Below are 23,079 nucleotides of genomic sequence, written 5' to 3'. Positions count from 1 at the left end.
CATGTCAGGATAACAACAAACTGGATGAATTCACAGAAAACAATAAAATTAGATTTCAGATATGCAAAGGCAGATTCATTCCAGTTAATGAGATTCTAGAATTGTAAGAGCTCCAGAGATTACCTATCTTTTCCCTAAAAGTGTGAACATTCACACAGATGTGAGGACAGGACTCTCAAGGCTCCCCAAGGTAGTTCCAATACCAGTTGGAGAAAATACCAGAAGAACAGAGCTTTTAAATTCTCTGATGGTAATTTTAGATCCCGAAAGATTACTTGTGGTGTCATACAAATGCCAACTTCGCATCAGGCTGAACACTATTATCTTGGAACGCTGGAGTTAGACAAATATGTTGAAGCTCCCATGGAAAACAGTACGGAAAGTGGTCTCTCTGAAGGACTCCTGGAATGTTTGGGTGGTGATGAATGAAGACATCCAACAACAGGGTGGTGGTCACTCATATGAGAAAGTATCTGAGGGGGGTTGTTCTGCAACAATGTTAATCCTGCCATGCTGCAGACCCCAAAAGGTGTCACAGTAAAACCAAAAAATGTACACCTTAAGCACTCCTTTGCACACGTGCACACACAGGTGCTCTGATTACATCATGGCTCCTCAATGTGCTTACACAAGTAGCATAGGATTGTCTGTCTGTCATTCACATCTTACATGTTTGCTGCTGGAAACACTTGCACATCTGCGGCACATACAACTGCTGCATGAAGTGTGAAGCTGTTCCTATTTAAAGGGATTTCCAGGGGCAACTTACCATTACCATAGGACTCAGAAAGATGGAGAACACATTGATCTTAAGTACATATCTTTTTAAAAAAATTCCTAAACTTAGCCTCTAATTCAAACCAGCCCAAACCGAATTGTTTGGGTAAGCAAAACGGTCTAGCTGCTTCAAAAGGCACTTAAATTAGGCTTTGTATAAGCACATTTGGAGGCTGTAGGACAAAGAAAGGGTAATTCCGTTCCTTTCCATTTGACCTGGGTATCATATCGAAACAGACTTTTCAAAGGGCATAAAAACAGGGTGTGCCTACATACCATGCGGCTCTGTCATATTCTGCCCAAATCCGGACAAATTCATCAAGATGATGTGGTCCCAAGATGGAGGAATCTCGAGTCAGATATTCAAAATTGTCCATGATGACAGCCACAAAGAGATTGAGCATCTAAGTAAGGAGGAAACAAGAAGAATGCATAACAAGTAGAGATTGGGGAGAAATTTAGTACATTTTTATGCAAACCTACCTAAGTTGCAATTCCCAAAACATTATGTGAACCAACATGCAGCCCTTTGAAATTTGTGCTTCTGCAAATTTTGTGATACATTTCTCCAATCAATGTTTATATTCGTGGATAAACTCCATATAATAGTGAATGTAACATACAAAAAGGCATAAGATTAGTAGAAATTGCTTGTAAAATGTGTATACTAGCAAAATTGCAAACAAGCATGTATATTAATAGAAATGCACACTGTAATTCAGATATGTGTGCACAAAATTAATATTTTGGTGAAAATAACATACAAAAAAGCATTGCATTAGGATAAATTGCTTGCAAAAATGTGTACACTAGTCAAAACTGCATATATTGTATGCTTTAATTTGGATTCCTGCATTGCGCAGGGGGTTGGACTAGATGGCCTTATAGGCCCCTTCCAACTCTATGATTCAGATTTCACTTACTACATTTATACCTTGCCTATAATACCTTGCAGCTAGGATGTTGACTAGGACCAACCGGTCCGCGCATATAACACCTGTCCTAGCTCGTTTGCACTGGCTACCTATCTGTTTCCGAGCCAGATTCAAGGTGCTGGTTTTGACCTATAAAGCCCTACACGGTGTGGGACCGCAATACTTTGTGGAACGCCTCTCCTGCTACGAACCTACCCGTGCGCTTCGTTCAGCATTTAAGGCCCTCCTCCGGGTGCCAACTCATCAAGAAGCCCGGAGGACTGCTACTAGATCTAGGGCCTTTTCTGTTGTGGCCCCCGAATTGTGGAATAGCCTACCTGAAGAGATACGCCTGGCGCCTACTGTACTTTCGTTTAGGCACCAGGTTAAGACCTGGTTATACTCCCAGGCATTCTAATTTTAATTCTAATCCTAATCTTAATTTTAATTTTATTTAATTCTGTCTATATTTGTTGCATTTTGCTGATTGTGTTTATTCTGTTGTCTGATATTATTGTAATATTTGTATTTTAACTTTTTGTACACCGCCCAGAGAGCTGAATAGCTAAGGGCGGTTTATAAATGAAATAAAATAAATAAATAAATAAATATTTACAAAAGGCCTTTTTTAATGCAAACTGATGTGGAAATGTCACAATCTGAACTTAAAAGTGGAAAAATGATAAACTAAGGAAAACCAAAATTGATAGATTTGTCCACCCCTAATAACAAGAAGCGGGATGGGGTAAGTGAGGACAGAAGACTGCAGTGGGGAAGATAAATAAATGGAGAAAACACAAAATACTGCTATACAGCTCTCTGCACATGGCTTTATGACAGCAAAATCCTTTCTCTATGTTCCATGCTGCCCCTGCTGTAAGATTATAGTTCTTTTAGCAGATCACCATTATCTGCCTTCTCAATCAAGTTGATGAAAACTGAGCCAGGAGTTGAGGAATCTTTTGGATTACTCTGTATGCTGTATTCCACTAATCAAGGAATTGTGGACAATGAAACACCAAGAAGGCAAAGGGGAACTCACCAAGAAGGAGCAGAAGAAAATAAAGGAGACAAAGTAAACGTATGCCAGATTTGTACCACATCGCTCATTCCCATTTTGCACAGATGTTGCTGTGGTGTCTAGCTCACATCCTTTACCTTCCAGGCAGGAAAGCATGATCTCCTGCCATGCCTCTCCTGTGGCACTCCTGCGTTCAAAACAAATCCACCTTCTAAGTTTACTGCTTTTAGCATATCTCTTGCACTCTTGTAATGTCATTTTCTAGCATCAACCAACCTCTGCTGCTTCATCATCATAAGCTCATCATAATAGACTGTGGTTTGATTTCAGGGGTGATTTATGGTGGTGGTGGGGATCTGCTGTTACCCAAATAGGGGTGGTGGTGGTGGTGGCGGCAGCAGGGAAGAAGAGCGGTAATTAATCCACACAAACACAGTCTGTACTGCTAGACAAATTAAGCTAAATTGTTCAGATAGTTTACAAAGATTCCACATCCAGTCAAACTGCGGAGTCATTCGGAAGTCTTTCATGTTGACCAGGCACCCTCTGGGGCATTCCTCAATTCTCAGGATGCCTTCCAATGATGGTGCAAGTGTCACTTCCTAATAGTTTAATCTTTACATTGAGCATAGTGAATCATTCTGCAATTATTAACTGATTTGATTACATCCAAAGAGAAAAAAGGGGGAGGACACAGTGTATAATTAGATGCCATCAGATTTTGGGGGTGTTATATGGGATGCTAATTATATGTTCGGGTGGGCTTTCTAGGAGGATATCAATGGCTCCCATTTTGGCAAGAGGAACTTTATTGAGCCCCTACTTTGGCTTAGCAACAAGTAGACAGTCAGCCAGTTATTTATCTGATCAGCTTCCAAAAACCCTTTAAAATCATACTGGTGATAGGTAGTGTTACATTTTACATAAAAAGTTTGAAGGAATCCTTGTATGAATTTAAAAGTCCATTTACCTGAAAAGAAGCATAAGTGAACCCAGGAAGCTGCGGAAATTGTTGTGACGGTTAATGTGGCTTTCTTCGTTTAATTTTATATTCCCAAAAACCTGAAGACATAGAGAAGTGAAAACCCAATATTGCAGATTTGACAACATAGCAAATATAGCAATCTTCCAGCCAGGTTAATGTGAGGGTTTTGTAAAGTGTAAAGGATCCTGATCCCCTCTTTCCCTCCCTTCCCCCAGGGTATGACGACACCAGGGCAACGGAGATAATTGTGGATGGAGTGAGATAGGTGGTAGGATTTTTCCTACACACACACAGATTGGAAGGGCAGTGTGAAAAAGGGTTCACTACTAATAGGGCTTGTTCACATGGCGACTTACTGTGAGATTGGTGCTACTTGCATCCCTGTTTAATTTGCATGGTTCACATGACGTTGCAGGCAATCAGCAACTATCACACAGTTTTCCCATATCAAACCAATCCAATTCTAATCCGAAAAGGGAAGGAAAAAATGTCTCCACTCTGTATCTCTAGGGCTTGCAGACACTTTGCTCTGATGTTTTAAGTGGGTGTGTCAATCGTTCCCCTCTCCAGACCCACTCCCTCCTCCTCCCTTTGTTCATGGCATTTCCTGCTGGCTCCTATTCTGCACGCATGCTGCAAATGGTGCTTTATTTTCCTTTCCTCCTAACTTGTGCAAAAAAGCATAACACTTTTCAAACAAATATTTGTATTTCAGATGGAATGTGAAAATACAAATAATCGCACTTCAGGGTTTTTTCTTTTTTTATAAAACTTATTCTGTAACAAACTGAGCATGCTTGGTTGCCAAGGTAACCAGGGGAAGTGAAATGTTGACCTTGAGAGGGCGTGGTCATTAGGAAGCTGTGTGATTGATCCTATCCCTTCAGTGTGAATAGAAAACAGCAGATTGGAAGGTAGGAATGTGAACCTTGCAAATCTATCGCGATGGCAAAAGCATCTTTAATCCTAAATTCAGCTCCTGTATGAACCAGCCCATAGTGTGTTCACTTATGTCACTTTTGTCTCTGGTAAATAGGGGTCCACTGGGGACTGCCAGCCCAGCAGACGGAGACCCAGTGGAAGCCCCCAAAATGGGGTGTTCTGGGGGCATGGGGGGAACCACAAGGGGGGATTTACATGACTTCCAAGTCCCCCTCGAAGTGCTCCCTGGGTATTGATCCCCACGATAATTCTGTTGGCTAATAGGCTGGCACAGTAAAAAAAAATTACAATAGTGGCCTCTGGGGACCACTTACTCCCCGGTAGGCCTGTTTGTGGGAGCCGGCTCCTCCTGTCTGGCTCCTGTGCACAGCTTCCGATGGGCAAGTGGATGCCATGGAGCGTTCTGCCAGCTTCTCCTCCGACACCCCCCTTCCACCAGCTTCCCATCATTTGGATTGATCTGCCCATCAGCATGGTGAATACTCAGGGTCAGATTACATGGTACACTGCAGGCACATTTGATGGAGTACCAGCAGAAACTCCTCCACTGCAAAGTCCCAATGCAGGGGGCAGTTTGCAACAAAGAAGGGAATAAAGTGCTTAACTCTTTCCTTGATCCCCACACTCAACTGCCTTTACCCTCACCACATATGAAATAAGGGCAAATGGCAATTATTGTGTTCATCAAATTATTCTATGTTGTGTTAGAGTATGTATCATTCATTGCACACAAAAAAGCATTTGCCTTTTGGTCATTTTAAAAGAAAACTCTATCAAGTTGAACTGATTACATGAATTGGATGATCCTGCTTCTGCATCTCAGAGTCATAACATGTAGATTAAACCTTAAAATGTTCTTCACTAGTGAATTCTCTAGAAAGATCATTGTTACAAGATCAAGATAAAGCTTAAAGAATCTAACAGTGTGTAATCTGGAATATTGTCATATTAATTTATTTGAACACCTGATGCTAACTATTATGTTTTATTGGATGAGTTTCAGTTGGTTCAGTTCGAGGACGTGGACAAGGTGCTTGGACAGGTGCGTGCGACCACTTCTGTTCTAGATCCTTGCCCCTCTTGGCTTATAAAAACTAGCAGGGTTGGAACAGCCGGCTGGGCCAGGGAAGTGATAAATGCCTCTTTACGAGAGGGAGTGGTCCCTGGCCATCTGAAAGAGGCGGTAGTGAGACCACTTCTGAAAAAATCCACCTTGGACCCTGAAAACCTTAATAGCTATAGACCAGTCGCGAATGTTCCACTCCTGGGCAAGATCTTGGAGTGAGTGGTTGCTGGCCAGCTCCAGGCGCTATTGGATGAAACTGATTATCTAGATCCATTTCAATCGGGTTTTAGGCCCGGTTTCGGCACCGAGACAGCCTTGGTCGCCCTGTATGATGACCTATGTCGGGAGAGGGATGGAGGGAGTGTTACTCTGTTGATTCTCCTTGATCTCTCAGCGGCTTTTGATACCATCGACCATGGTATCCTCCTGGAGAGGCTCGCGGAGTTGGGAGTTGGAGGTACAGCTTGGCAGTGGTTCCGCTCCTACTTGGCGGGTCATCTCCAGAAGGTAGTGCTTGGGGAACATTACTCGACACCGTGGGCTCTCCAGTGTGGAGTCCCGCAGGGGTCGGTTTTGTCTCCCATGCTTTTTAACATCTACATGAAGCCGCTGGGTGCAGTCATCAGGAGTTTTGGAGTGCGACTTCCGGGAAGGGTGACTTCGCTTGTGCCTGCTTTTGGGACGGGCTCCCGCCTCAAAAGAAGCTTATTCAGATATAAATCAGTCAGAACATTTTTTTTTTTTGACTGATGAAATTTCTCCCGGGCAGGGAGAAACGTAGAGATCAACCTCAAAAGCCTGTTTCTGTTGGGAGGACTGGATTTCATTAATTTATGAGATAAGGTCCAGCCAACAATGCCGGACGGACTTCCGAACAAGTTCTATCTGCTTAAGCGATACGTTTATCTTTTCTTTAAAGAGAGAACGGACTAACAGGCAAGCACCCTTCTTTCTATTATTTTTTTTACTTGGTTTAAATTGTTGCAGCAAAAGGAGATTTGTCAGATTGATCGGCTTTGGACAACTTCTGGGTGAGCTATAACTCTTCTCTGTTATTCACGAAATTAACAGCTTATCTCTGTTTCTGTCGCAAAAAGCTGTCCTGGAAGTGCATTCTAAAGATATAAACAGAAGAGGGATTTCTATTCCTGATTTCTATTCCGAGGAATATTATATTGTCTGGGACTATTCTCTTTTTGGTCTATTTTATTTTGACGAATCTGCTTCTTCACGACGCCACTAACTGTTTTGATGCTGGGAACTAAATTTGTTTTGCATTCTTGAACATAGAGAGATAAGGCAGGTTGCTCTCTTTATACTGTGATGTCATCAAGCCTGGAATATTAACCCAATTGTTGCTGAAATAAGAAGTGGTGCTTCTTTATTTTTGTTTTGCTTTGTTTTCGTGGTTTTAAAAATGGCAATCAAGAAAGTGGCTGAGAATCTGGAAGTAACTATGTTTCAGAAAATAATGGATGAGATTGAGATAACGAAACAAACCCTGCGACAGGGTAGTAAGGAGCTGAAAATTGAACTGAGCAAAATGACGCAGGAGCTTAAAGAAATAGGGGATCCTGTGAGAGAGGAGAATGAGATCAGAGATGAGAAAAGAAAAAATAAAGGGAAGATACAAGCCCTGGAGATTGGAACAAATGTGGAATTGGAAAAAGATCTGGAGTTTATGGATTTTAGAAATAAAATCTACTGTTTGGAATTTAACGTTATCTCTGAAGAAATTAATGAAGATATTAGAGATAAAGTTATCAATGGCTTGGATAATCTTCTGGACTGGAATGATGTGATGGAGCTTGATATAGAGAAAATCTATGGAATTAACTGCAGCCATGTGACAATGGAAAAACTCTTAAGAGATGAGCCAGTGCATTTTGTAAAAAAGAAGAACACAGATATGACCTTACAACAGTATTTCAGCAACTTATTCAGAATGGATGGCAAGAAAATATTTGGGATAGAGGAAATTCCCATCAGACTCTTATTATATGACTATGGCTACAACAGCAAGATTATTATGGAATACTGATAATGGAAGATTGGACACTGAAATTACTGGACTTAACAGGACTATTGAAGATGGAACTAATAGGGACAATGGAATAATGGCTATTGAAATTATTGGACCTAACAGATTCTGATGAGATGGATTAATCGAAATGTTTATTTGGACTATGGTTATGACAATAAGATTATTATAATTATTAACGAGATGGATTAATTGACATGTTTATTTGGAGAAAAATTGATAGATATATTTCTTAAAGAATTGAAACCTCTCTTTGACTTTTTGTGGAAAGAATAAAGTAATGTTTATGAGATTTGATGATTAATTAAGATAACTACTGGAGGAAAGTGATTTTATAATATAATTTAAGAGACAGGATTGTTATATATTGTAGACCTATAACTGATTTGATATGTGACAAATGGGAAGTCAACATTTTATTTTTTTTGTTTAATCATTTTTGTTTTGTTTTGTTTTTTGTCTTTGAATGTTTTATGATTTTGTTTTCTATGTTTTATGAAAATTTGAATAAAAATTATTGTAAAAAAAAAAAAAAAGGAGTTTTGGAGTGCGTAGCCATCAGTACACTGATGACACACAGCTCTACTTCTCCTTTTCATCTTCTTCAGGTGAGGCTGTCAATGTGCTGAACCGTTGCCTGGCTGCGATAATGGACTGGATGAGAGCTAACAAACTGAGGCTCAATCCAGACAAGACTGAGATGCTGTTGGTGGGAGGTTTCTCTGATCAGATGGTGGATGTCCAACCTGTTCTGGACGGGGTTACACTCCCCCTGAAGGAGCGGGTTCGTAGTTTGGGAGTATTTTTAGATCCTTCCCTGTCACTCGAGGCTCAAGTAGCCTCGGTGGCACGGAATGCGTTCTACCAACTCCGGTTGGTGGCCCAGCTACGTCCCTATCTGGACAGGGAGGACCTCACCTCAGTTGTCCATGCTCTGGTAGGGCTGCCTTTAAAGACGGTTCGGAAGCTGCAGCTTGTGCAGAATGCGGCGGCCAGACTGATAACGAGGACCAGGCGGTCTGAACATATAACACCTGTTCTGGCCCGCCTGCACTGGCTACCAATATGTTTCCGGGCCAGATTTAAAGTGCTGGTTTTAACCTATAAAGCCTTATACGGCGCAGGACCACAATACCTGCTGGAACGCCTCTCTCGATATGAACCTGCCCGTACACTACGTTCCACATCGAAGGCCCTCCTCCGAGTTCCGACCCACAGGGAAGCTCGGAGGATGATAACAAGAACTAGGGCCTTCTCAGTGGTGGCCCCCGAACTGTGGAATAGTCTTCCCAATGAGGTGCACTTGGCACCAACGTTGCTATCTTTTCGGCGCCAAGTTAAAACCTTCCTCTTTTCTCAGGCATTTTAGTCTATTTTAGTCTTTTAAATATGTTTAACTGATTTTAGATTTGTGGATGTCTACATACATGTTCCTTGCACTGAATTATTGGATTTTACTGTGTATATTTATATTCCTCTGTTGTACACCGCCCAGAGAGCTATGCTAGTCGGGCGGTATAGAAATTCAACAAATAAATAAATAAATAAATAAATAAATATTATTATATTAGAAACAGCAGTTCATTAGCAAAAAGTTCTGTCATCAAACCTTAAAAGCAGCCTCTAGTTCCTTTACCTGTCGGAAGCAGGGTCACAGGCTTTTCTAGACATTGGCTTACCTGCATCCCAATGATGGCATAAATGAAGAAGAGCATTGCAATCAGGAGGCAGACGTATGGGAGAGCCTGAAACATGCAAACAATGCAAGGGCCTGTTTTATTAAATGTACAACATTTATTCATTTAAAATATTTATATCCTGCCTTTTTGCCTTGACACTGAGAAGCCCAAGGTAGCTGGCAAATTTAAAAAATCATTCAAACAATAACTTAAAACTAACAAGAGCGCACACACCAAAGTGAGAGTTTTTGATTTCTAGTGAAATGTGCTGGATTGGTTCACTTGCTGAGTTTTTATTTATTTATTTTAAAAAAAATTCTATACCACAATTTCAGTTTCAAAACATATTTAGATACCACAAGTTGTCTGGAGCTATAGAAAAATGATGGTCTATATGATTGCAGCAAGTAGAATGTGATATGCTACATACTGGAATACAAACAACTACTAAGAGTTAAACAAACTATGGAGTTATGCAGTAATGTGAAAAATAACTTTCTAGTTCCTTTCAGCTCTATACATCTCTCATTTTATATTTTAAAAAGGTACCCTGCTGTGCATTATAGCACGATAGCTTTGCTGAATGGTAGAAAGGAAGAATATGGCTGAGATGCTCTATTACCAATGGTGGATGTGACTAGGGATTAAACACTTTATGTCCACATACCAGGAATGTGCTAGAATTCCGCCCAATTTGGATTTGGTACAGAATGTTCCATTAATTTGCTTATTAATCACTGAGGATTGGATTTTAATGTAGCAAATTTCCACGGCTATTTTTGAAAAAGGACATTTTTTTAAAAAAATCCGCCTCTTAAACATTGATTGTAGAAGGATAATTTATCAATATTTCCTTTTAAAGTATTTTAAAAGGAAATACCTATATTTCCTTCAAAATACTGATAATTCCTTTAAAAATATTGATATTGATATTTTTCCAAGCCAAAAAAAAAACAGATCAGTAAAAGCAGCGGCTAGTGGATACAGAACAAACTCGAGTTGATGCTAGCCCATTAGGCTGATGGAATGCTTTCGAACCAGCACTGGCCAATGGATCCCATCCCTACCATATACCAAGGGCTGTCATCATCAAAGGGACGGGTGAGACCTCCCCTCCAATCAAGTGAGAGCAAAAGGACTAAACCCAGGAGATGCTATTCTAACTGAAAACGGCATCCCCTTTGCTTTGCACAACACAGATAGACAATTAAAGCCACCTTGGACGTGGGACCAGCTGACTGCATTTCTTTTTAAAGCAACTGGCCTCTCCCCTCTCAGTCACACATGCCATTTGAAAGCATCCAGGTATTGCTAAACCAGGACAGACTTCTTGATTACCTCCTGGAAAACTTACCACAGCGAGCTTCCAGGAATTACTCAAGCAACTTGAGGAAATTGAAGGCCTAATTCTTCTTGGGATGGTGAACTAGAACTACAATTTCTGTACTGGCACAATATATATCAGCTTTTTCTCCCATATTAATCCTGTCAGTTTGTATAGACTGTTGGAACAGAAATAGCAAACCATGCACTTTGTGGATAATTGATCCTCTGATTTAGAGCCATGATACCTTCGTTAATCTTGGATGCAAGACATGAGGTCAACCTTTACCTTGAAGGACTGCACAAAGGTCCACAGCAGAATTCGAATAGTGTAACCCTGGCGAAGCAGCTTGATGAGACGGGCAGCCCGGAATAACTTCAGAAAGCTCATGTTGAAGCTGCTGGTATTTACCAGCTTTTTTAAAAAAGAGAGAGATCAAATAATTAAACAAAAAGCAAGCAAGAAACATGACACATATCCCTGTGCAGTGAATTTCCTCAAAGGAGGGGCAATGGAAAGGAATTTCACCTTGCTATCCGTCAAGATAATTTCTGTAATGCTGCCAACCACAGTGATGAAATCAAAGATGTTCCAGGTGTCACGGAAATAATTCTGCGGGAAGATTGGGCGGAGGATGCAGATTAAACAATGATGTGAACATCCAAGTAACAGTGATATTGTGTAAAAAAAAAAAAAGTTGAAACCATTCCCACAACATCCAGTTGCACGTGCAAGAGACAGCCTATTATGTCTTAGAACAGTGGTTCTCAAACTTTTTTGGTTCGCGGCGCACTGTAAAACATACAAAAATTTCTGGCGCACTTTGTGTACAAAATTAAAAATATATTAATATATTTTAAACTATGAATAAAAATAACAAACTATAGAAAACTATTACCCTATACAAATGGGTTTCTTCTCATTTTTAAAATATACTTTCATAATATTTGAGGCACACCTAGTCACCTCTTAGGGCACACCAGTGTGCCTGGGCGCATCATTTGAGAATCACTGTCTTAGAAGAATTCATTTAATTAAACAGTTGCAAATATATTGTACAGTGGATTATACACCTAACTTGCTCTGTAATGGACTCATGAAGTGTATCATTCCAGAATCTGGCATCCAGCTCATAGGATACCGAGGGAGCCAAGGGAAAATGATAGAAAAAAGTGATCTGACCCAGTAGGGTGTTTTTATTTGGTGCAAATGAGGTTGCCCATAACCAAAAAACTACACACTCTATAACTCACCAGAAAGCCAAAAGCTATAATTTTCAGGACACATTCCAATGAGAAAACCATGGTAAAAGCAATGTTCAGGTACTTCAGAGCTAGTTCATACGTGTAGGGAGCAGAATAGTACTGCCAAAAAAGAGATGGAAAAGAGTCATAATAAGTCATAAACAACCACCCAGGAGTTTTCCCTACTACTACCATAAGGGTTCTACTTTCCCATGGGTGATTTGAATGCTACATCCAGTTAAATAAAAATCTTGGAGAAACCAAATTACATGTCAGTACAGACTATCTTTTAATTGGAAGTAACAGTGTCTGTCCCAGACAGAAATGGTTTGTTAGAACATTCTTATCCAGGTTAGCATTCGCCAAGGTTTTTCTTTATTAACTATGAAGTTGTATGGGACAGTTGTGTTAATTATGGAGTGTGGCGGGTGACAAAGGCCAGTGCAATGAGTAGCTGCAGTTTGCTGGTAGCACAGAAGGAAGATAGCTGTTAACACAACCTATGAGAATACAACTTATGTAATTTTTTTTTTGAAGGAGAGGGAATTATGAAAACACTTGAAAGTACAAAGTAGAATAAACACACACTCACACATCAAGAGTGGCCTTAACATGTTTTCCTGAACAGAGTAGTGAACAGCAAGAGCTTTAAGTGGACGCTTCACATATACATGGCAGCAAACCCAGGTTTGCCAAAAATTGTACACTTGACGGAGCCACAGTCAATTATGGGTACCTGTGAGGTATATTGTACATACCCATGTGCAATACACACTTGAGAACAAGTGCTGGCCACATTCAAATGCTAAATATTTAAGTGTATATATGTACACTTAAATCACTTTAGATGTACATCTAAAATATAGCATAAAAAGTGATCCTTCCTCACTTTCCCAAGTCCAGAAGAGGTACAGCTGAGAGATAGAGCATGCGCCTTACATTCATTTTTACCCCACACTTCAGCCAGCAAAGGCTTCCAGAGCAACTTACATGAGTTCAATAAAAAAAAGACAGTTCCTGTCCACAGTCTTACAATCTAAAATGTTTGAAAGAAAAGGAAAAAGGGATGAGGAGAGAACAGGCAAACTGAAGCACCAGTTTTAAAGGTCCCAGCTTCCATCCGTGACATCCAGTTAAAAGAATCTCAGATATCAGGGCTGGGAGAGACCCTTGGCCTGAGACCATAGAGAGATGCTGTCAATCAAGTTAGTCCAAGGATGGGGAACCTGTAGCTCTCAGGATGTTATTGGTCTCAAACTCCCATCAGCCCCAGCTACCATGGCCAGTGGTCAGGGCTGATGGGAATTGTAGTCTAACAACATCTGAAGGACACCAGATTCCCCATCCCTGGAACAGACAGTACTGGATTTGAGGAAATGTTGTCTGGATTTACAAGGGAGGTTTATCACATTCATGATTCTCAACTGCTTTGTTTATAGCTGAGGATTTGAATCGGGAGGGGAGAGAGGGCATCTCTGAGGTGCCAACCATGTTCAGAACCTGTCCAATTGCTAGGAACCCTTTAAATGTCACTCCAGGTTCGCCTCACCTTCATCATTAGAACCACAGTATTAAGCGCTATCATGGCCATAATGGTGTATTCAAATGACGGGGAGACCACAAAGTGCCAGACCCGATACTGAAAGGTGTGTCGGTTTTGAGGCATGTAGCGGGTGAGGGGTTTGGCACTGATGGCAAAGTCAATGCACGCTCTCTGGAAGAAGAAAAAGAAATCAAGCCTGTCAATTGGCATGCAAATGATTGTTATTATTGCTAATTATTCTATTATTTATTTATTTATTATTTCAATTTATATACCGCCCTTAGCAGAATAGCTCTCAGGGCGGTGAACAAACAAGATAAAATACAATATATCATAGTAAAAAATCACAAAAACATGTACAAACAAACAACAGAAAGCACTCCATTGCACCATACAACCTACCTTTGTACCATACAACGCACTAAGAGCTTTACATAAGTGTTTAAGGGGTTCATCATCGAAACAGACAAAGAACACAAGGGGGAGAGGAGAATGATCATTATGGCTGAGCTGAAACTTATTGATCACAATTTTGTTTTGCTTATTGTCAAAAGCAGGTCCAGTTTTCATTGTGCTTTCAGTTTTGCAAAGGGCCATGGCTCAGTGGTAGAGCATCTTCCTTGCATGCAGAAGGTCCCAAGTTCAATCCCCAGCATCTCCTGGTAGGGCTGGAAGAGTTTCTGGCCTGAAACCCTGGACAGCCGCTGCCAGTCAGTGTAGACAATACTGAGCTGAATGGACAAATGGCCAGTATAAGGCAGATCCCTATGCTCCCTACCTTCCTAACTGTTCCTTCAAAGTTCCATTTCATCTCAGTCCTCAACAAGAAGGAAATGTGCAAAAGCTCATAAAAGTTTTTTTCCAAGGCTCAGTGGAACTGTGGCTCTCTATGGTTGAGAAAATATCTGTCCTACCATCACCCCCCACTTTTTATAGACACATAGGGGTGCATTCAATGAAATCCTACCGAGAAATTAATACGCCTAAGTTAGTCATATCTATTAACTTCCATGGGTCTACTCTGAGTAGGACTAGCATTGAATACCACTCATAGGCTGAAAGGAAGAGCTTACAGGGAGTATATAAAAGGACTCTGCCTCAGCAGGAAACTTCCCCAAATCTTGGCCAGACAAGATCAGGGACTGCACCATTTCCTTCCTCCCAGTGTTTGGAAACTTCCCTGAGATGTGCCTTGCAGGACAGCTTACAGGCTGCATAGTTTTCTAGAGCCTTAGAAATCAGGACTTTTACACAGCTCTGAGTTGTGACTAGAGTCCACAACTTGAATGAAAAGCAGTGGAACATGTTTGGTTTTGGTGTGACATGAAATCCTTATCCCATCCTGAAGGCACATGAGGTCAGCTCCTTGCTGAAGCTAAGCAGGTCTGGGTCAGGAGATGGATGATGAGTGACCACTTGGGAACCACATGCATGCTGTCTTGGGTTCCATGATGGATATAAATGTAAGAAAATAAATATTTCAACTGCTACTGTGTGAAGTTTTGATTATTGATTTGATCTTAATTTTTGAAAATCCATACCTCATCTTTCTAAAAAAAACTTTTACTCAACAAAGTACGTCTTCTCATAATAAGGTACTTCTAGCCAGCATTGGAACAATGCAAATCCAGAGGTTGGAAAACCTTTGGTAATATCTGTCTGACCCCCATTCAATAAGTAACAATATAATTCTCTCCCCACAAAGTCTGTCCTATTTGTACATATTACCTCATTCTTCTCAAGACTGCACTCCTCCATCATTTTGTCTCCTTGTTCCTGGAAAGTGATGATGATGAGAGCCACAAAGATGTTAACAAAGAAAAAAGGGAAGACTACAAAATACACCACGTAAAAAATGGACATCTCCATGCGGTTGCTGCGGCTGGGGCCACGGTCTTCTTCAGTCACGTCCACTGAATGCTGCAGAACCCTGAGGACATAGTGAATGAAAGAGAGAGAGAGAGAGAGAGAGCACAAAGGGTCACATGCTAATGGCGCAGCCATCCACAGTGCTTACACCCATTTAGCTTTACTAGAAGAACACCATGCAAAAATAATGTGTGGCCCAGTTAATCTATGCACGCATCAGAATCACACAAAATGTTTCTTGGACTACAGTATCACATCTCAGGTGCAGAAATTGTGTGTTTCAATGTCCTCCCCCAGGCCCTGCCCCACTGGATATTAACAAAAAGTAACAAGAAGGGTTGTAGCTTATTGCCCAAGGTACCAGTTGCAGGGGGGTGTTTTTCTCGTGGGAACTGATCCAAATACATGATTTCTCCCCCAGCATTCTGAAGTGGTATAGTCCAGGAAAAGCAGCATTATGTTATTCTGTTGCATGTAGAGATTGACTCTAACACTGAGAATATATGAAGAGCCCTGCTTTGGCAGTGGCCACGTAGATGCCTCGGGGAAGCTCACAAGCAGGGTTTTCTTTCCTTACATAGGGAAATTCCATCCAATATATATGGGAGGCTCTTGTCGTACAAGTTCTGCTTGATCTATTAATCTGCCCGTTTCATTATCATGAATGAATTAATAAATAAATCTCCTCTTAGGAACAGTGTTCAATATCTTGACTAATTTTGCCACTGAAACAAATGCATCAGGCATTCCCTTATGATTGAAACGTCATTACTGGCCTCAGTACAGAGAGCTGCAGGAAATACTCACTGTGGCCATCCTTCTCCAGTGGAGACAGTGAAGAGCGTAAGCAAAGCCCACATGATATTGTCATAGTGGAATTCGTGGCGCTTCCACTCCCGTAATTTCAGTTCCATTGTGTTTTTCTCGTGGTCCACATAGTTGCCTCTGTAAGATTGGGAGAGTTGATTAAGCTCAGGGTGAAGGAGGAAAGAAGACGCCTTAAGGTATATGCTGCTGGGACAACAGGATTTAATTTGCTAGACAGGGCTGGAGGACATTCCTGGTGAGGGATGACTCCTCCTACTGGCCATGATAAGCGGGGTCTCTGGACTTCTTGGTCTCCTCTCTGGGGCAGGAGGAGTCCCTTTCTCCAGATTGGCCCTGCCTGCGGTCAGTGAAGGGCAAAGGATGCAGGGTCACAGACTCGCCTCATTTCTCTCCCCTTTTCAGGTTCTAAGTTATTTGGCGAATCTCTGGAGGCTCCCCTGGTAGAGACTAGAGACAAGAAGTAAGCACTCCCTATGGCTAAAACAGATGAACGGAAGAGCACACAGAACCAGTTTTTTCATTCCTCAAGACAGCCCTCCAGACTTAGAAGCCAGTCTTCTAGCAGGTTTTGCTGAGGCAGACAGGACAGAAGTGGTGGGCATGTCTCCTCAACAAAATCGAGAGGCGCATCTTTCTCCTCAGGGAGACCCCAGAAGGGCGCCCCAAAGGGCCTCTCCTCCTTACTGTCTCCAGAGGTCTCTCGCGGGATTGGAGCAAGGCTGTGGGAGTTTGCCCGCCAGTGGAGACACATCACTTTGGACAACTGGGTGCTGGACACAATATCCATGAGATATTCTATAGAGTTTGTTCATGTTCCACATGATTGGTTCCTGCCCACCCCAAAGTCTCCAAAACCAGAGAAACACCAACATTACCTGGAAGCCATTCAGCATTTGCTGAGCATTCAGGCGACAGAGCCAGTGGTTCCCTTGGAGAAGAAATTAGGGGTCTATTCAATTTTTTTCTTAGTAGACAAAAAGAATGGCAATACCAGGGCCATCTTAGATCTAAAATGGATCAACAGGTGGGTGGCCAGAAAACATTTTATAATGGAAATCCTTCAGTCCATAACAGCAGCCCTAAGAAAGCGGGATCAGTTGACCTCTGTGGACCTCTGCATATCTGCACATTCCAATTCTCAGGCAACACAGGCATTTTCTACTCATCTACGTGGAAGTTTTTCTTGTCCTGGTGCTCTGTGAACATGGCTGAACCGTTGTCCAGAGATGTCAAGGACCCCTTAGGTTTCCTTCAGTCAGGTCTAGATAAGAGACGGAGCGCAGCTACCATCAGGAGACAAGTAGCAGTGCTCAGTGGTATTTTATTCAGCCTGGGGGGTCCACTGCTCTTGTCCAATCCTCTACTCAAGCCCTTTTTAAAGGGGGTAACACTTGTCTCCCCACAGACAATCCACAGGTTTCCAACCAGGAACCTTAACTGGGTATTGAGGGCATTAACAGGTCCGCCATTTGAACCGATGGCTACCTGTCCCCTGAACCTGCTGACCTTCAAAACAGTTTTCCTGGTATCCATTACTTCAGCACACAGAGTTTCCAAGTTGGGGGCTTTATCTTCAGACCCACAACTGTGTGTGTTCCATCAGGACGAGGTGGTCCTCCGACCAGATCTGTCCTTTCTACCTAAAGTCAACTCAGTTTTCCACAGGTCTCAGGAAGTGGTACTGCCTTCTTTTTGTCCCGCTCCTTCCTGCATTCAGGAATGTAGATGGCATTCAGTAGTTGTGAAGAGGGCACTTCGATTCTACCTAGACCATACATTAGAGGGTTTAAGAAGTCAGAGGCGCTCTTTGTGTCTTTCTCTGGGAACTTGAGGGGGAGTGATGTGACAACCTCTATTTCCTGCTGGCTAAGAGGAGCTATAACACATGCATATTAGGTGTTGGGTAAGGAACCTCTATTGGGTACCACAGCATACTCAGTTCAGGGGTCAGCAGCCTCAGCAGCATGTAAGGGGGGGTTCCCAATCGTAGATATCTGTAGGGCAGCTGCCTGGGCTTCCCCACAACCTTCATCAGGCACTACAAAATAGATTCATTTTCCTCAGCGGATGCTGCATTTGGTAGGAAGGTGCTCCAGAAGGTGTTCCCTCATTAGATAGAGGAATTCCACCCTGTGTAGTAGCATACTGCTCTGTTATATCCCTAACCAGGAATGTCCTCCAGCTCTATCTAGCAAAAATGGAAATTTTCCTTACCATGAATTTCTATTTATAGACAGGGCTGGAGGACATTCCACCCACCTCTCATTCCTCTGCTATGACCTTCTGGAGCGAGGGGTTGGGGAGTAGGGCTTCTGCCAGCGCCTTACATTTTCACAAGTTGTTTAGTAATGTGTGTATTCCTGTGTGATGTTTCTCTCCAGTTGTCTGTTTTGGTTTCTGTCTGTTACTTTTCTCTAGTTATTACCTTGTACAGGCTTCTGCTCAAAGGATGTCTGCATGGTTGGCAACAAGGGGTTTGAGGAGTTGTTCTGGCTCTGTCAGTTCAGTCTGGAGAAGGGGACGACTCCTCCCCCTGGAGAGGAGACCAAGAAGTCTAGAGACCCTGCCTGTCACGGCCAGTAGGAGGAGTCATCCCTAACCAGGAATGTCCTCCAGCCCTATCTACAAACAGAAATTCACAGTAAGGAAAATTTCCATTTTCTCCTTTCCTTTCTTTGGAGAGATGGGAGTATATTGGCTGAGTAAACTGAGCAACAACAACAAAAAGATCTAAGCTGGGGAGGGGGAAATACAGTATCTATAATGTGCAACCCAAACTTATGCAAGTATTTATGTGAGAGTAGCCAACCTGTTAAACCTGGGACAGCACAAAGCAGGGGTGGGGGTGGGTGGAGCCAGATGATTCTCAGAGCAGAAGGGAAACAGAGGTTGAGGGGTACTTCCCTTGTTGCAAAACACCTCCCCATAGCCTTTCTCCCAACATCACTTTCCCATCATCAGTCAGGCTGTAATATAAGAAGTGAACTAGCTGGGGGGAAAGTGTGGGTGCGAGACCTACAGTGAGGTAAGGAGCAGATGCAGGAAGGGTTCATCTCCTTTCTCATCTACATGGACCTCTTTTATTCTAAAATCAGACCTTCTGCCTCCCACTGTGATTGAAGCAGGTCCAGGCTGGGTCTTAGAAGGAATTCTAGTTGAATTATTTCCAAGGGTGATTTAGAGCAGGGAAATGGCAGGTTAGACCCTGGCTCCTCCATTCCCAATTTCCCCCACTGGATCCAGATCTTCCTATTCTAAAACTGCCACCAGGCCACCCTTGTAGGCATCTGAACGTCAAAGAGCTCACAACTGCAGGAAAAGGAAGGAAGCAGCAGGGTTACTTCAATATAAAGGAAGATAAAACTAACAGGTCAGGAATCATCAAGAAGCCTCCTCCTGTATACCTAAAATGAGGATAAAAGTCCATGTTTCCACTGGGAGCTTTGAATGGTAGCAGCCAATGGGGTGGTACTGCTCACCCGGCTTCCCAACGTGTGCATCACTGAGATAGGCAAAGCAGCAGGGAGCTCAGCGTGGGAGGGTTCAGCATCGGGAGCACAGGATTGTCACCACTGCGGGGCTCACACTGCACCAAGAGCTCCCTGCTAACTTGCTCCTCTCTCTCTGGGAACCGGCATACATACTGACTCCACCTACTCTGGGGGGTTGCCAGATACGCAGTAACAGATACAGTTCCAGATTAGAAAAAAAAGGTTTGGGTTTTTTTAAAACCAAAACGGCCTGACCAGGGCCCATTAGCTACAAGGATACATGGGATGCTGAAAGTGGAAGATTGTAGAACATAGTATGGACTGCACTAGTTCTTTATATAGTTTCTATTGGACAGGAGTGGCTAACCATTCCATGTACAAGGGTTTAATTTATCCTTGGTCAACCATCTGAGGGCTATATGCCAATGGTGTGTGTGGCCAAAAGAGGGTGTGGCTACCTCACATGCACATACAGAAGATGCACATACAGAAAAAGGCACACAGCCACCCTCTCCACACAGATCAACTGGGGGGGGGAGTATCACCCTTCTCCAAATGATCAAACTGATGAGTGGGGAGGGGAGGATTTGTATCAAAGTCAGGGTGCTTGAGCTGAGTTGAGCAGAGAGGGTTAAACCCCAGCGTTGTGCCTACTTTAATTTTTTTTTTTTTTTGGCTGCTAAAAATTGGAGGAGTCTTGGACTCCAGAAAAATTTGCCTGGGAGGGTCACATCAGGTCTCTGGGCCAGGGATTAGCTATCCCTGGTATAGGAGATTACACAGAAAAACGTTTTGTGTAAGGATGCCCGGCTGATGCTTTGTGCTATACTTACATACAGTCTTTCTTTGTATCTTTTGAACTGTCTGTACAGTAGAAGAATTTGCCCTTGAAGAGCTGAACTGCGATGACAGCAAAGATGAACATGAAGAGCTTGTAGACAATAAGTATGTTGAAGACGTTCTTCAGAGAAGTTACAACACAGTCAAAGACAGCCTGAGGGTGGAGATAAACCCCAAAGGTGTGATTCATCATAGGTAAACAACAATGAATATATCTCTTTAGCAAGAGGGCAGAGGGCAGCTGTCAATGGCAATGACTGCTATTCATTGCTCATATGGGATCCATTCTGAATACAGCTGGTTTTAGTGGGGGTTGTCATTGCTTGAATTTCACAAATGGACACACCAATACCTTGAGTTTGGGCAACCGCTTGATGGTCTTCAACGGCCTCAAGACTCGCAGAACACGCAGAGACTTAATAGTTTTGATGTCCCGGCCTTTGTTCGTCCTGTACAGTTGGGAGGAGAATACATCCACCCAAAACGACAAAACAAAAAGGGAGAGAACAAAATGAACCCCTCAGAGGCAGGCTTAACTCACTGTAATACTTTAACAGCAACAAATTATTACTTTCTGATATCGGCACATGTTGAAAAACCTGAACCAAATTTGACTTTTCTGCATGCACTGGTGAGGGGTTAGAAATCACATTTATAATATTGCGCTACTCAATGTGTGTTGCAAAAGATTCTCAAGAGCACTCTAGGGTGCACACAGCTCATATATGTTCTTATTTTATATGTTCCTACTGTATTATATTGTGTATTTTATTGTATTTCCTGTGTTCACCGCCCAGAGAGCTATTGCTAGTCGGGCGGTATAAAAGTTTAATAAATAATAAATAATAAAATATATGCATGGTACTGACAAGTACTGTTTGGCTTCATCACGGCCTAGGCCACTCCCAGAACTCCCCTGCTGCTGCTAATTGAAGAGGAAAATTGGGATTGATGGGCAGGCTTCCATACTGGGAAGTTTGCCTGCTATCAGTGGTCTCATTGCAGGACTTCACAGAAAACCACTTGAAAACCGCTGCATCATGGCCAGTGTTTAAATCATAATATAGTGGGAACAGATTTTAAACCTGAAATTATGGAAGCCATGGTCACAAGCATCAGGCAGCCTGAAAGCATATAAAACAGCAACAGCTCTAAAGTGTTCCCTTATCACTTGCGTTGACTGCCTATTATTGTGAGAAAGAGCAAGATAACAAGGTTAAAACAGGTGATCCAACTCTCCTGCTGAGTCAGTCCATCTGTCACGAAAGGCATCGTGCCACTACGCTGTATGTGTCATATGCTCACATGCCTGGTAGGTCTGAGCAATCATCTTGCTCTCTCTTGTCAGCCTCTTTCATTAAATGGCAGCAGAAAAACATTTCTTTCCCAGCATGCTTTAGAAAAAGGTTCTACCAGTGTAATAATCTATTATTATAATACATGAATAGCCACTTCTTCCTTATACGTTCCTCCTCCTTCTGGGAGAAAGGGCGGGATATAAATCTAGTAGTAGTAGTGGTAGTGGTAGTAGTAGTAGTAGTAGTAGTAGTAGTAATATAGTGCTATTTGAGGATAATACTAGAAAGATAAAAAGGAACACATTTCCAGTCCACCCAGACATGCTCATGAGATGGTGGTGGTGGAATGAAAACAATAGCTTGGTCCTTAAGCAAGTTCATGGAAGGAAAGTTTCCAATTTCCTTCTCCACCTAGCAGCTCCCTGCAGGTCCCCAAAAACCTCCTTGAAGGATCAGGGTGCCCTCCTGAACAGTGTGTGAGCAAGCTGCCAGGGAAGGAAGGAATTGCCTAAAATTGGGCTTGCATCCTAAGATAACATAAGGAAGTTCACATAAGAAAAGGTTCCTCTCCTCTCCTCAGCAGACCCCCAACAGCCAACCTACCACCAGGAAGACAAAGCACTTCTTCCATGACCCAGGGAGGGCAATACTTGCATGGAGACAGGTATCTTTTTCTACATGAGGTTATTCTCATACCAGTGGATGATATGGTCCTGGACAGCCCTATCTATCATAGATGCTTACATGTCCACAATGCCAGGTACCCCATCCTCTTCCCATTCTCTGAACATCTGATTAGTGCTGTTTCCCATCTGATTGGAGGGGGCATTGCTAGGTTCTTAAAAAGATCTGGGCCATGGGCCCAGAGGTCCACTCCAGAGAATAAGATTGGTATGTCAAGATTTTCAAAACGGATTGGAGAGATGACCCACAAATCCAGTAAAAGTTTTTAAGAATGCATTTAGTAACTCTCACTCCAAAATTAAATTAAAAGCTGCGTATTTAGATACTTTAAGCTGCTCACAAGCTTCTGAGTGATCAAGTTGTTTATCAGCTCTGAGAAAGACAGGGATTTAGGAGTAAATCCCATTGAACTCAGCAGGACTTACTTCAAAGGAAACATGCATAAGACTGGCTTGCATGAATACAGAGGAGGGAGAGGGGAAAAACCAGAAACTAGTCGTGCAAGGAGATCTAAAGAGCTTCAGAGAGTTGTC

At 42.3% G+C, this 23,079-nt stretch overlaps 1 protein-coding gene across 1 annotated transcript in view; it reads right to left on the bottom strand.

Moving 5' to 3' along the window:
* Positions 1-23,079, bottom strand: part of CACNA1E (calcium voltage-gated channel subunit alpha1 E) — a 683,463-nt gene that overhangs the window by 62,602 nt on the left and 597,782 nt on the right. Inside the window, exons 29-40 of the mRNA XM_061634264.1 lie at positions 20,917-21,013; positions 20,558-20,718; positions 16,213-16,350; positions 15,265-15,466; positions 13,543-13,707; positions 12,003-12,113; positions 11,278-11,361; positions 11,038-11,163; positions 9,426-9,491; positions 3,683-3,774; positions 2,734-2,899; positions 1,054-1,181 (exon numbers count right to left, since the gene is read on the bottom strand). Coding sequence (XP_061490248.1) covers positions 1,054-1,181; positions 2,734-2,899; positions 3,683-3,774; positions 9,426-9,491; positions 11,038-11,163; positions 11,278-11,361; positions 12,003-12,113; positions 13,543-13,707; positions 15,265-15,466; positions 16,213-16,350; positions 20,558-20,718; positions 20,917-21,013 — 1,536 coding nt within the window. The remainder of the gene's footprint in view (positions 1-1,053; positions 1,182-2,733; positions 2,900-3,682; positions 3,775-9,425; positions 9,492-11,037; positions 11,164-11,277; positions 11,362-12,002; positions 12,114-13,542; positions 13,708-15,264; positions 15,467-16,212; positions 16,351-20,557; positions 20,719-20,916; positions 21,014-23,079) is intronic.

Source organism: Rhineura floridana, chromosome 6 (genome assembly GCF_030035675.1).
Source record: "Rhineura floridana isolate rRhiFlo1 chromosome 6, rRhiFlo1.hap2, whole genome shotgun sequence".
In the NCBI taxonomy this organism is placed as follows: Eukaryota; Metazoa; Chordata; class Lepidosauria; order Squamata; family Rhineuridae; genus Rhineura; species Rhineura floridana.
Note: the sequence above shows the minus strand (reverse complement) of the source record. Positions and strands in the feature narration are given on the sequence as shown.